The sequence below is a fragment of the Cucurbita maxima genome, unplaced genomic scaffold, assembly GCF_002738345.1.
Source record: "Cucurbita maxima cultivar Rimu unplaced genomic scaffold, Cmax_1.0 Cma_Scf00030, whole genome shotgun sequence".
NCBI classification, from domain to species: domain Eukaryota; kingdom Viridiplantae; phylum Streptophyta; class Magnoliopsida; order Cucurbitales; family Cucurbitaceae; genus Cucurbita; species Cucurbita maxima.
The window spans coordinates 1,231,945-1,244,972 of record NW_019272046.1 but is presented as its reverse complement, the minus strand read 5'-3'; the positions used below and the strand labels follow the sequence as shown (position 1 = coordinate 1,244,972).

Below are 13,028 nucleotides of genomic sequence, written 5' to 3'. Positions count from 1 at the left end.
GCGTCTAAAATATTATTAGTTGCTTCGAGGATTTAAAAGCACAAAAAGAGTGGGCTTAAAAGAAATGAGCGGCAACGAAATTAGTTGCATGCTGGAGCTACAAAGTGAGGGACGACAATGAAAGCAATGGACCAACCAGCAATATGTATAGAAGAGTTGCTCTGACGGTAGACAGGTATAAGATTTGGTATGTCTCCCTCTTTGGTAGTCTCCAATGGATTTCCATTTAAAAGCACCGTGGAACTTCTAACTAGACCATCTTTCGGAGTCAAATGGTATTCCTCTCTTGGTGAATCTATTTTCACTCTTTGACCTTTTGAAGCGTTTCTCTTACCTGAACTCAAGTTGATGTTGTTTTCAAGGTCAATTATAAAGTCGGTTGCATTGCTCAAATTGATGAAAAGCAAGGTTACACCAGACTACATAAAATGATAAATTAGGATCAATAAATGGTATCAAATAAAGTTTTAATTTATATAAATCTAAAAGCAACTTCTTACTCTTCCTCTCGAGCAATGGGCATAGCTACGAAGGTCAGAAGAGACATTATTGTCAATTTTGAGAACACGGGGTCCCATGAGTCGATGAAAGAGAAGTGCACTAATAAAAAAAAAAAGAAAATATCGAACTTTGTTTAAAGATTAGATGATTTGAAAACGGGAGAAGAAGTGATATAATTTTTATAAATTAGAAAGGTTTACCCATAGTAATCTGGCGTAGGAAGTAAAGTTGAGGATTTGATGACACCATAGAATCCACCGATCAAAGTCTGTCGACAATATACCTTTGTATTGTACATTGAAGCCATCCCGAGCTGATCCAAGTACCTAATGCATTCAATTCATTCTGTAAGTACTCGAGCAATGTTCTTTTCTTCATGTTTAAGTGGAGACAAATCAAATATAGAGGGAAAAAAAGTCTAAATAGATTTGATTACCAAAAACTATTGATAAATGTATAAGAAATATGAGGACTGCCTCCCTGATAAGCTCCACCAGCTTCTCCAACCCAAGCGGCACCCCAAGGGGCATTCTTTTGAATCACGCTCTCGAGACGTTCAAATGTGTTCGATACTTGAGAAAGATACGTTGAATTAACGAACCTATAAATCAATTTCGGGTCATCACCTACAAACCAAAAACACACTCTAAATACTCGTAGTAAGAATTTATATATAAAACGCATAATGAAGGATGGTAGTAAGTATTGCAGCCAAACCTGCACCCATGTTGTATATATGATGAGTGAGAACGTCGACAACTCCTGGTCCAGTTTTTCTAAGAAATTCCGCATACCATTTCTCATCAAAGAATGCACCAGGTGCTACAATCATAGGTTTTTGTTGGGAGTTATTGTACAAACGATCTATGATTTCTCGAAGCTTGATGACGTCTTTTGCATATTGTGCAGCAGTAACACTTGCACCAATGCTATTAATTCCAGCCAGTTCATTGCCTGTGTAGTGGCATACGCCTCAGTGAGCATGAACTAAAGTTGTTACGTCAACCAAGAGTGATGGAATGATTTAACTTACCAAACTCCCATGAATTTATTTGATAATTATTCTCTACCGTGTATTGAATAAGAGCCTCGGCATTGCTATAGTTCCAATTTCCTTCCCATTGAATTCCTTGCGTCTTGTACTTACCCAAGAGAGCGTTTAAGCCAAAAGTCACAATCGCCCTGTTATATTAAAATATATATATTTAGTACATGAGCGGAAAATAGAAAGTAAGAAAAAAAACACCAAAGAAAAATAACATACCCGGTATTGTTGAAAAAGTTGTTCAAATCGTCCCACCTTTCCATGTACAAACATCCCACCGAGAAGTCAAACAACGAACCTTTGGTTGCTTGAAATGGGTGACAGGTTCCCTGGAAGCCAGCCCCAACGTTGTAAATCAATTTGTCTTGTAAAGTGCCTCCAACTCTAATCCTTACCGACTTGAAAGCTAATGGTAGAAGGCAAATTAGGTTAGATTTTTAGCGGAATGTCGTAAAGAAGAAACATTTATGCATTGGTAATACTCAAACCTTGAACGGCTTTGTTTATGATAGGAAGAGTTAAGTCCTGGAACAAAATAGAAGAAAGAGTTGATTAATAAAATACAACGAGTTGCATTTTCCTCTTGTTTTGATTTCGAAGATTCTCACCAAATTGAGCATAGAAGCATGACCATCCCAAACACAAAGTTTGGACCAACGACACTCGTCATGGGGCCAAATGTCCAAAGTAAAACAAACGAAATTCTCATCAGTTTCCGCTATTGTTGTGGTTGCATCAACCACAATTGTACCCGTTGTAGCATTACGACCCAGAATGGTCGGGATGAAGGCAAGAACAAAAATCAATACGATTTTGTTTTCCATTATTGAATCAACTCCTGTCCAACAATTGAAAGAGTCTAAATGTAGAATTTTGTTGATAAAACGTAAGGATATCAAAGGATATTCATAACGGGCTGTCACGGTTGGTTTGTGATTTGATGTCGGGAGAATACAAAAATATGGTACTGATGTTACCTTTATATTATTCGGCAGTGTGCCAAACTTGGTGTCTTTGACGCAGTTGAAATGATAGAACAAAAAAATGATCCCGAAACCCTAAATAGAGAGATCCGAACTTTCAAAATCAAGTTTAGAAAGGAAAGGAAAGAGCGGTGAATACAAATTCGAGGAGAGGAGTTTATATATACTCGAGATCATGCCATTATAACTTGGTTTTTTTTTTGTTAAATGTAACAGTAAAAAATTAAGTTTACCTCTCCTAATATTAATGGGTTTCAAGTTATTTATTGAAGAAATTAAAAAAAAAAAAAAGTTCTAAATTAATTTATAAAATGCATTAAAACACAAGGGTCTCTCATGTTGGTTTCAATTTGTTGACTTTCATAGCTTTAATAATTAATTGTATTTTTTTTATTGTGCAATTAATTTTTTTTTAGAATTTTTTTTGACGTTTTTTGTTTAAGAAACTGTTTTCAATTATCATAATTATTATTTTATTTTTATGTTAAATGGAAACTTAACCAAATTTCTTGAGGTTAAAAAAAAATATAACCATAAACGGAACCCTAAAACAAAAAATGTTCGTAGTCACGCCTCTTTCAGTCTCTCCTAAGCTCGAGTCCTCGACAATTATTAGTGTTCCACTTCACTGCGAGACGCCTGAATGAAAAATGAGTACGTGAATGAACTAAGATCACATTCAAATAAGAGTGATCGTGATAATATGATGGTTGAGAAAGGTTTAAAAGAATCGAAGTTGCAACCTATACCAACAAGGTGCAACTTCCTTTTCGTTGACTCAATCATATGAATTTCGAAGTTAAGCACATTTAGATTGGAGCAATTCTATGTTGGGTGATCCTTTGAAATTTATTTTAAGAAACACAGTGCTAAAAGTTTTCGCTCTTTGACTTAGACAAAATTGATGTCAAATAACTTCAACCATTAGCTAAACAAAAGTATGCTTAAAAGAATATGTTAATTTGTATGAAGTTTCTAACCATTTTCATATGAAAATTCCAAGTCTCCATTATGCGTCTGAGTCAAAATCCAAGAGAGTGAGAGACAGATAGGTCCTTTTCTCATCGTCCTTAACCCACGGCTTAGGGGGTTCAGTCCTTTATCCCCTCCGATTTGACCCTTTTCTGAATTTCCTTAGCCTTTCTTCTAAATCGATTACCAGAAGAAGGGTTTTCCACGAACCCCGTGTGGGTTTTTTGTTCGCTCCTTGCTCGGATCATCCTCCGCGGGCTGCTGAATTGACTCGAGGCTCCAACCCGGGTGTTCTTGAGGGTAATTTTCTGTGTTCTTTAATGGGATTCTGCTCCGCTCTGTTTGAATTGTTGTTCGCTTGTTTGTTTATGAATCTGATGAGATGGGTTACTGGGTTTTTTTTCATTTTTGTTTTCTGTCTGTCTGCTGTGGAACTTAGAATTGGGGAAAAGTTGATAAGTGTTCTACCCATGATTTTATTCGATTCCTTTCTGCTGCAGCTCCCTTTTTCTTTCCTTAGGGAATCGCATTTTTATTGGTTTACGAATTGTGAGATCCCACGCTGCTGAGTGAGTTGGAGAGGGGAACGAAACATTTCTAGTACTATTGCTTGGACTAGTTTTAAACCCTGGAGGAGAAGCCCTTGAAGGGAAAGTCCAAAATGGACAATATTGCTTGGACTATTACAAATGGTATTAGAGACATACACCGAATGGTATGGGGCATTGGTCGGAGTAGGGTTAAACCCTCTCCATAGTAGACGTTTTTTAAAAACTTTGAGGGGAAGCCCGAAAGGGGAAGCCCAAAGAAGACAATATTTGCTAGCAGTGGGTTTGGGTTGTTACAAATGGTATCAGAGTCAAACACCGAGCGGTGTGCCAGTGAGGACGTTAGGCCCCAAGGGGGGAATTGCGAGATCCCACTTCAGTTGGAGAAGGGAACAAAACATTTCTTATGAGGGTATGGAAACCTCTCCCTAGCTGACACGTCTTAAAATCTTGAGAGAAGTCCTTGAAGGGAAAGCCCAAAAAAGACAATATCGACTAGCGGTGGGCTTGAATTTGGATGACAAGTTCATATAGTCATTGCCCCTTGTCTATTTCTTAGTTGACTTTGATGTCACTTTCCATGAATTTATGACCCTTCTGTGGATTGGAAACATGTGCAGTAGCATAGGAGTTATATTATATGTCATGTGTTCTTCCCTTGATATCAGATTGTTATACTGAATTTTTGCTTGTTTCAGCCTACCTTGTGATTCATTGGACACTTTGAAATTTTGCACGTCGACCGTCAAATGGGACTTTGCTTTAGTAAGGTAGGAGTTGTTTTGGGACTTTTAATCTAATGATATAAGTCTCTCTGGCTTGATGCATGTTTTATGATCTAACTGGGAAATTATTGTGTTCACTGTGCCCAGCCTGATATCAAAGATGAGGAGTCTGAGCATCATGTTGAGTTTGGTGCTGGAAATGTGCATCTCATCACAACCAAAATAGCTTGGGACCAAAAGCTCGAAGAAGCCCGTTCGGATGGCAAGATCGTAAGATTTTCATTTGAGTTGTTCGGTTACTGAGTGATTTTTTTTTTCTTTATTTTTGCGTCGGTTGGAGAGAGGAACGAAACATTCCTTATAAGGATGTGGAAACCTCTACTTAATAGACAAGTCATAGAAACCTTGAGGGGAAGCCCTTGAAAGGAAAGCTCAATAAGGACTATGTGCTAGCGGTGGACTTGGGCTGTTATAAACAGAATCAGGGTCAAGTTTCGGGTGGTGTACCGGTGAGGACGCTGGCCCCCAAGGGGGTGGATTGTGAGATCCCACATTGGTTGGAGAGGGGAATGAAGCATTCCATATAAGGGTGTGGAAACCTCTACCTAACATACATGTTTTAAAAATATTGAGGGGAGCCCTTGAAGGGAAAGCCCAAAGAGGACTATGTGCTAGCAGTGGACTTGAGCTGTTATAAATGGTATTAGAGCAAGGTTTCAGGTGGTGTGTCGGTGAGGACGCTGGACCCCCAAGGGGGTGGATTGTGAGATCCCACGTTGGCTGGAGAGGGAACGAAGAATTCCTTATAAAGGTGTGGAAACCGCTATCTAACAGACGCGTTTTAAAAACCTTGAAGAGAAAAGCTCAAAGAGGACAATATCTGTTAGCCGTAGGCTTGGGATGTTACAATTTTTTTTGGTGAATTACTTTCATAATCGAGATTATGCATCAACAGGTGATTGCGAACTTCAGTGCGACATGGTGTGGTCCTTGCAAGATGATTGCTCCGTTCTACTGCGAAATATCGGAGAAATACCCATCGTTGATGTTCCTAGTAGTCGATGTTGATGAATTAAGTGTAAGTAGTCATTCATCCAATTATTGAGAAGTCGATATTTGATTGATTAATTATCCGCTTACTTTGCATTTAATTGACGTAGAAGGGTCCATTTTTGTGGGAGAATATAGCATTACAATCTGTAAAGTGGGAATTCAACGCTCAATGCTTATGTTAAATGATATAAGTATATATGTTGATGTAGAACAGGTGGTCTGAGCTCGGGTTTGTATACGTTTAAAGCTATGGGTTTAGCACTCTTTCACTAAGCTAAGATGAGGAGATTCGATACAAAGAGCGAAAGTGTGAGATCCCACATCGGTTGAAGAGGGGGAACGAAACATTTCTTATAAGAGTGTAGAAACCTCTTCCTAACAGATACGTTTTAAAATTGTGAGGCTGACGGCAATACGTAAGAGGTCAAAGCGGACAATATCTGTTAGCGGTGGACTTGAGCTGTTACAGAAAGATTTCGTTTTCGATAATTTTATGTCAACGTTACAGAATTCCCTGAAGCTTGTCCTTGTTTCTCAGCATTCTTGGTCTATTGCAGGACTTGAGCACTTCTTGGGATATCAAAGCTACTCCTACCTTTTTCTTCCTCAAAGATGGGCAGCAAATCGACAAGCTCGTCGGAGCGAATAAACCCGAACTTCAGCAGAAAGTTACTGCAATGGCGGATTCTCTGGCCCCCGACGGGCATTGACTTCTAGTAAGTACCATTTTGAAGCCCTTGAGTATCTTCCCTGAATTGTGGATGTCTGTGTTTTATTTTCATCTGTATAATGATTCCTCTTTTCTGTGTATACCTGTGAAGTTGACTTTTAGAAATATTTATGAGTTGTTGAAGCTTTAGGTTTTGAATTATTGGTCCTGTTCAAGAAAAAATAAGATTTGGATGAAGTATGTACAATCTTTTTCACGACTTATACTCGACCGTACTTGAACAAGATCTGTATTATAGGTTGTATAACCGTGTTCTTGGGTTCTACGTTTGTAGATGTTATTAATATCATATATCTTTGCCCATCGAACTATGTTGATATCAACGCGTTAATGTCAAATAGTTTTGACTTTTTTAATTAAAAAACATTTTTAGTTGTTAAAGTTTGATTTCGGTAGAATTTAGGTCTAATGAATTTTCAAACTCATCATTTTAACGGTGGAGATTTGAGTTTAGTACCATTTTGGTCCCTCTATCCAATTCTCATTATTGTAACATGCCATTTTTTGACTTCTCTTCTCCCCCTCCACCATTACCTCTAGTCACAATCGCATTTTAGCTCCTTACTCGGTCGAAGTTTTAAAATGCTAGATCTCACCCATACAAATAAATAAGATAAAAGTTCATAACTCGCTTAAAATTCAGATCGAGTCTCGTTGAAACAGTTCTTATGTTTCTTGGTTTAGTCTTATACAAACTATTGGAATATGATATAAATTCACGTGTTTCAACGATTTAGATCAAATTAAAGTTTAAATGTGTTTAAGCAGTCGATGATAAAAGAACCGAGTTGAGTTACATACAAATCATACGAGCAGGCAGGATAACAGAAGCTTTTGCTTTGGATTTGAACGGATCTTTAGTAATTGAGAGAAAAAGCTTGTAGTTTTGATGAATCAGAAGTATATATGTTTAGCGGAAATACTGAGTTTTGAGTGAGTTCAACCTCTCCTTGTGATGCTAACGACCTTTTGGGTTCAAGATCTGTGAGAAGACGGTACTGGGTGTCAACCCGTAGGAATCTTCACTGGCGAGGCTTCGGCCTCCGATGCTCATACTGATTCCGGTGCTTCTCGAGTCGGTTATGTTTCCATCCATGCCAGGGGAAGCATCAGGATCCATCTTCCCTTTGTAAGCAACGTCAAGCTGACCTTCGACTTCCATTCCGCTGCCTACCTCGCCGCTCTCTTCTGCAGTCTCCTGCAGCTGCAATGCAAACTCTAGATTCCAGAGAACGTCGCCCATGGACGGCCTGTCAATGCTCTGATCGGACACACATTTCATTGCTGTCTCCGCAAACTTCTTGAGACACTCAGATGCAATCTTTCCCTTTAGGAACGTATCGATTATCTGATCTAAAACGCCTTTGATGTAGCAATGAGCAGCCCATTCTGCTAAACTCACTTCCTCCTTGGGGAGTGTTGGGTTCAGAGCTGGCCGAGCGCATAGAACCTCAAAGAGAACGACACCGAACGAGTAAACATCTGATTTCTCAGTCAATTGCTGTCGTCTAAAGTATTCAGGATCCAAGTATCCAAAACTACCTTTCACTACGGTGCTAACATGTGTATGATCCAATGACGGACCAGTTTTCGACAACCCGAAATCGGATACTTTCGCCACCCACTTTTCATCCAAAAGGATATTGGTTGTCTTCACATCTCGGTGAATAATTGTATGCTTGGCACCAGTGTGTAGATAATGCAGTCCACGGGCAGCTCCAATGCAAATCTCAAGCCTTTGCCTCCAAGACAATGGCGGGTTGTGGGACTTGTATAGATGCTCACGGAGTGTTCCATGAGACATGTAATCATAAACAAGGATCATTTCACAATTCTCTTCGCAGTAGCCAATCAATGAAACAAGGTGGCGATGGCGAAGCTTAGACAGCATATCAATCTCAGTTTGGAACTCATGAACACCTTGCTCCGAGAGAGGGTTCCCACGCTTGATAGCAACTTTCCTAGTCTCACCATCAATTTCTCCCTTGTAAACTTTGCCAAAACCTCCTACTCCAAGTACTAAAGATTCATCAAACTCCCTTGTGGCAGCCTTGATCTCAGCAAATGAGAAGTGGCGGCGATTGGAAAGCAGAGAGGATGCATAGCTTCCATCTGCATTTGTCTCAGCCAAAGGGGAATTTCCATAGACAGAAAGAGTAAGCCATCCTGATTGTCCTGTAACAGAAATACAATCCATCCCACGCCGACGCTTAGCAGCAACAACAAAGAAACCAATGATCAGACCCAAAACAACTGCACCACAAACAACTCCAGCTATAATCGCCATCCTGTTCTTCGATTTACCATGAGATGATCCTGGGATGGCTAATGATGGATCTATAATCTCTTGTTTCGCTGCAGGAACAGGATTCGGCCCCGCAAGATTAGCATCCGAGTTGTTAATTTTGAAGATCTCCACTCCGTTCAAGATTGAATCATAGTAATTGGGTCGTGAAGACTTGTGTGGATGCAGCTGGAGCCATAAATCCTTCTGCGGATCTCCATAGCTTGGAACCATAACCACGTAATCTTTGAACATAGGAGCATAATTACTTCCAGCCGATTCAATCACGTCAACACTCAGCGTAGCAGTTTGATTAAAGATGAAAATGTCGAACACTCTTTGGTTAACCTTCGTGATACCTGCATCAATCTCACAAAAATGGAGCCTAACAAGGTAGAAGAAGCCAGAATCAACAGAGAAAACCCATGTCAAATTATAATTCAGATTGACATTGCTATCAGGTCCCATAGTTCTAGCAGTAGAGTAGATATCAACCGGCGCAACATAAGTAGAAATACTGGGAGGATAAGTAATCCTTGTGTTCTGTTCCGTAATCGTTGTCACTCCCTTTGCTGCAGCAAACAAATATGGAGAATCATCAAACCAAGGCCTATGCATCCCCGTATCAGCAGAAGGCGAAATATCATTCCCCCCGACATTTAACCGACGGATGTTCTCGAGCGCAGTGGTGTTATCCACAGTGAAAGGACTAGATTGGCCAACAATCAAAACAGTCCCGGAAGTTTCACTGTAAATATCGGGCATAGATACAATCTCGATCCCGTTAACAAACGCATAAGCCTTTGGATGAGTGGGGGACGGAGTGAAAGTCAAGCTCAACCTTCCATTTTCAACATTGATCGAGTATTCCTTAACGATAGTCGGAAAATTCAGAGCCTCAGCTGTTTGTGAAGCGCTGAAGTTATTAAGGAGAGTATGGGTTTGAGTGGAAACAGAGAATCGAGCATCAGATGCATCAAGGCCGCCATAGGAAGAAGGATAAAAGTACAGACGAAGGAATAAACGAGTTGGAGCCACAGGAAAGGTATAGGTGAAATTAGAGTGAAAAACCCTAGTCGTCATGAAAGGAGTTTCAAGAACTGAAGGAACCTGAGTAGCGGCTCTCGATGTAGTGCTATTCCCTGCCGCGGGAAGAAACTTGGATTTGTCATCGGTCATCCATTTCCGGCCATCCATGTCGTCGGCAGTGGAAGGTCCTCCACAATTGAGGAGGATGAAATCCCGAGGGATGTAGTTTTGTGCTGAAATCACATGAACATTGAAGAACAAGAAAACGAAAACACAGATAGATGCAAATGCAAGACGTACGTGATGGATTTCCTTCATGAATCAACTCGAAAACTTGTTCCAGTAGATCAGAACAAGATGAACAGCTAACTCGAGAAGAATCCAAAGCTTCCTACACAGAAATCGACAGAACAAGAAGTAAATAACCAGAGTCGAACATGAGCAAGCAACGAAATCAAACCCAAGAAATCACGAGCCAATGGAGATGAATCAGATAGAGGCAAAGCAAAGAAAACTCAGAAAATGGAGGCAAATTGATGGGGTGAGAAGCAGAGAGAAGAGTGTGAAAAAATGGTGGAAGGGCTGAAAGTAGAAGACAAAGAAACCAGAGGAAATGGGGAAGAAGATGAAGATGGTGGCAGCCAATGGCTTCGGTAACAAACCATTTATTCAATTTTTTAAATTATTTTTTAATAAAAGAGTTTAATATGTAAAAAAATTATTTTATTTATTTCAAAACAACGCTCCAGCCCAATTTTTTTTTATATATTTTTTGAAAAATTATATTCGAATTTTTAATAATTAAAAAGATAATTATCCAATTAAATAAAATAAATGTATGTATATATAATAATAATAATAATAAATTTGAAAACTAAATTAATAAAAATAGTATTTTTTCTTTAAAATATTTTTAAATTTTTAAATTTTCAATAATATTCTTTAAAAAAAATTCTAAATATACTCTTATATTTAAATTTTTTTTTTTTACCTTTAACCTAATTTGACCAGAGATAAAATTAGAAAAAGAAAAAAAAATATATATATATATATAAATATTAATTTTTATTATATTTAATAGAAAATTAACCATATATATTGTTTTCGAACTTAAACCATTAATAAATATAAATTTAATATTCATATCTAAATAAATTATTTACCAAATCTTTAAAATTGTAAAAAATTAAAGATTGAGTTTGTGGGGAATGTTACGTTATGACCCAATGAACAGTGGATCTGAGAGGGAGAATTTAATCGGACGGTCAAAAAAAACGAAACTCAAAATAATACTAATAAAATTAAATAAGAACTATTTTATCAAAAAAAAAATTAAATTTAAAAATACGAAACAACCACCGATTATTTTTGGAAACTTGGCTGACGTGGCTGTGGTCCACCACTTTTCCATTTCTGGCTTACGTGGATAAATCAGATTTCCATTTAAGGGTATTAATGAAATTTTAAAAAATTTGAGGGTATTTTTAAATATTTTCTAAAATTTGAGGATTTTTTTAAATAAATAGTTAATTTAGGTTTATTTAAAATATTTTTTAGATAAATTATAAAGATCATTTTTTTATTAATTTAATGTGTATTAAAAAAATTTAAGTATATATTAAATAATTATATTTTTTTTCGTTTTTTTTATGGAGACCATAAATTTTTAAAAAAATCAATCATCTTTTTACATTTTTAATTGATTCTAATAATTTTTATTATTAAAATTATTATTTCAATATTGTCCTGCCGTAGACTAAAAGTCAACTAGTTTTTTTCTTAGTTTATAATGATGACTTGGCATAATGGAATAAGCTCCATATATAATAAAGTCAAGTGGACCTAAGAATTTGGAATATATTTAAACTCAAAGAATTTAATGGTCTCTTGAGGTCAAGTCAATTCATCATTTTAAATAAAAAAAATTTAATTTATATTAAAACTATTAAAAAAATTATTATTAAAGGTAGGATAGGTAAATAACTCACTCGGTATACAAAACCTATTTGGATTTCATAATGAAGAATGCTCGTGAAAGAGATTGTGGGTTGATCGAGTTGAGGATAAATAGCTCGATGGGAATAGAATGAGGGTTCGTTGCCACAAGCAAAATACCCGTCCACTTAGGTATAAGTACTAATTTACCGTATCAGGTATCATAAATTGATGGAAGATTCTATCGAGCATTTTCTTACAAGCTAACCCTGTTAGACGAACACAACTCTCCACTATGGTATGATATTGTCCATTTTGATTATACAGATCCAACCATATGATTCGAATAACCTAAACCAATTCAACTAACCATGGTTGAGTTGGGTCGAGTTCATTATTTAACGAGAGTTATTTGTATTGAAAAATTTACAACTTCGAACCAATGAATTAGATCTAAAAAATGTCTAAACCCGACCTAACCCAACCTACAAACACCGGTAATTATTTATTAGATCGATAGAGTGGGTTTAAATTATTTATGGATTTTAAAATTTAAGTGTCAACCTTGTTGGAAAGAGCAATTATAAAGTAAAAAATAAATATTGAACTTTATTTTTGTTAGTGGTAAAATAGTAATAATTTCTAACAAATAATAATGATATTGGAAAATTTGTTCGGATTTAACTATTTTATTTCAATTTATTTTAATTATGACTTTATGTTACATTAATTACTTTTAGGCTTGTTGGAGGTCAAAAAGTAACGCCCGTAGTAAAATTGAACTTAACACGGTAATACAATTCATTAGCAGTGGTTGTTGTTATTGTTCGAGAAAGGAAATCGAAAATCGAATTTTTGGAGAATCTTTGATCTATCTCCATGAATGTTCAATAACCACGAAACTTCGTGGGAGAGAACAGGAACTACTAACCTGGCTTGCAATTAAACGCACTTGAGGCCCACGTGCAAGTTGGGGCGCGGGTTTCAATGGCTCCTTGCACATTTGGCTCGACTTTTCATTTTTATCTAGTTTTCCACTGTTTTGACCCTCTCAAGCCTGTTTTCGGCCTCAATTGAAGCCGTTTTAGAGCTGTTTTTCACATTCTTAGTTGGATTATTAATTAATATGTGAAATACTAACGAAAGGTGACAAACGGTGCGATAGGAACTGAACCTCGACATCCTTTGGAGCAGCTCTCAAGGAACGAGAGCTTAAATGAATT

At 37.2% G+C, this 13,028-nt stretch overlaps 3 protein-coding genes across 5 annotated transcripts; 1 reads left to right on the top strand and 2 right to left on the bottom strand.

Moving 5' to 3' along the window:
* Nucleotides 1-69: 69 nt before the first annotated feature.
* Nucleotides 70-2,370, bottom strand: LOC111466170 (heparanase-like protein 1). The gene is made up of 9 exons (XM_023110751.1): nucleotides 2,155-2,370; nucleotides 2,035-2,071; nucleotides 1,766-1,952; nucleotides 1,535-1,683; nucleotides 1,219-1,455; nucleotides 938-1,127; nucleotides 702-827; nucleotides 501-600; nucleotides 70-419 (listed from the first exon to the last, which is right to left on the bottom strand). Exons 1-9 carry the CDS (start codon nucleotides 2,368-2,370, stop codon nucleotides 81-83), a joined length of 1,581 nt encoding a protein of 526 aa, XP_022966519.1. The 3' UTR covers nucleotides 70-80.
* Nucleotides 2,371-3,506: 1,136 nt separating this feature from the next.
* Nucleotides 3,507-6,860, top strand: LOC111466124 (thioredoxin H-type-like). Of its 2 annotated transcripts, none has more exons than XM_023110714.1 (5): nucleotides 3,507-3,801; nucleotides 4,748-4,819; nucleotides 4,922-5,044; nucleotides 5,730-5,852; nucleotides 6,366-6,485. In XM_023110714.1, the coding sequence occupies exons 2-5, from the start codon at nucleotides 4,799-4,801 to the stop codon at nucleotides 6,474-6,476; spliced, it is 378 nt and encodes a 125-aa protein (XP_022966482.1). In that variant the 5' UTR covers nucleotides 3,507-3,801; nucleotides 4,748-4,798; the 3' UTR covers nucleotides 6,477-6,485. The 2 variants fall into 2 exon arrangements, with proteins under 2 accessions (XP_022966482.1, XP_022966481.1); XM_023110713.1 differs by having other exon boundaries at nucleotides 3,511-3,801; nucleotides 6,385-6,860.
* A 535-nt stretch (nucleotides 6,861-7,395) lies between these two features.
* LOC111465926 (receptor-like protein kinase FERONIA) lies at nucleotides 7,396-10,523 on the bottom strand. 2 transcript variants are annotated; one of them, XM_023110398.1, is made up of 2 exons: nucleotides 10,171-10,523; nucleotides 7,396-10,103 (listed from the first exon to the last, which is right to left on the bottom strand). In XM_023110398.1, the coding sequence occupies exon 2, from the start codon at nucleotides 10,036-10,038 to the stop codon at nucleotides 7,516-7,518; it is 2,523 nt and encodes an 840-aa protein (XP_022966166.1). In that variant the 5' UTR covers nucleotides 10,039-10,103; nucleotides 10,171-10,523; the 3' UTR covers nucleotides 7,396-7,515. The 2 variants fall into 2 exon arrangements, with proteins under 2 accessions (XP_022966166.1, XP_022966165.1); XM_023110397.1 differs by having other exon boundaries at nucleotides 7,396-10,523.
* Between the last annotated feature and the right edge of the window lie 2,505 nt (nucleotides 10,524-13,028).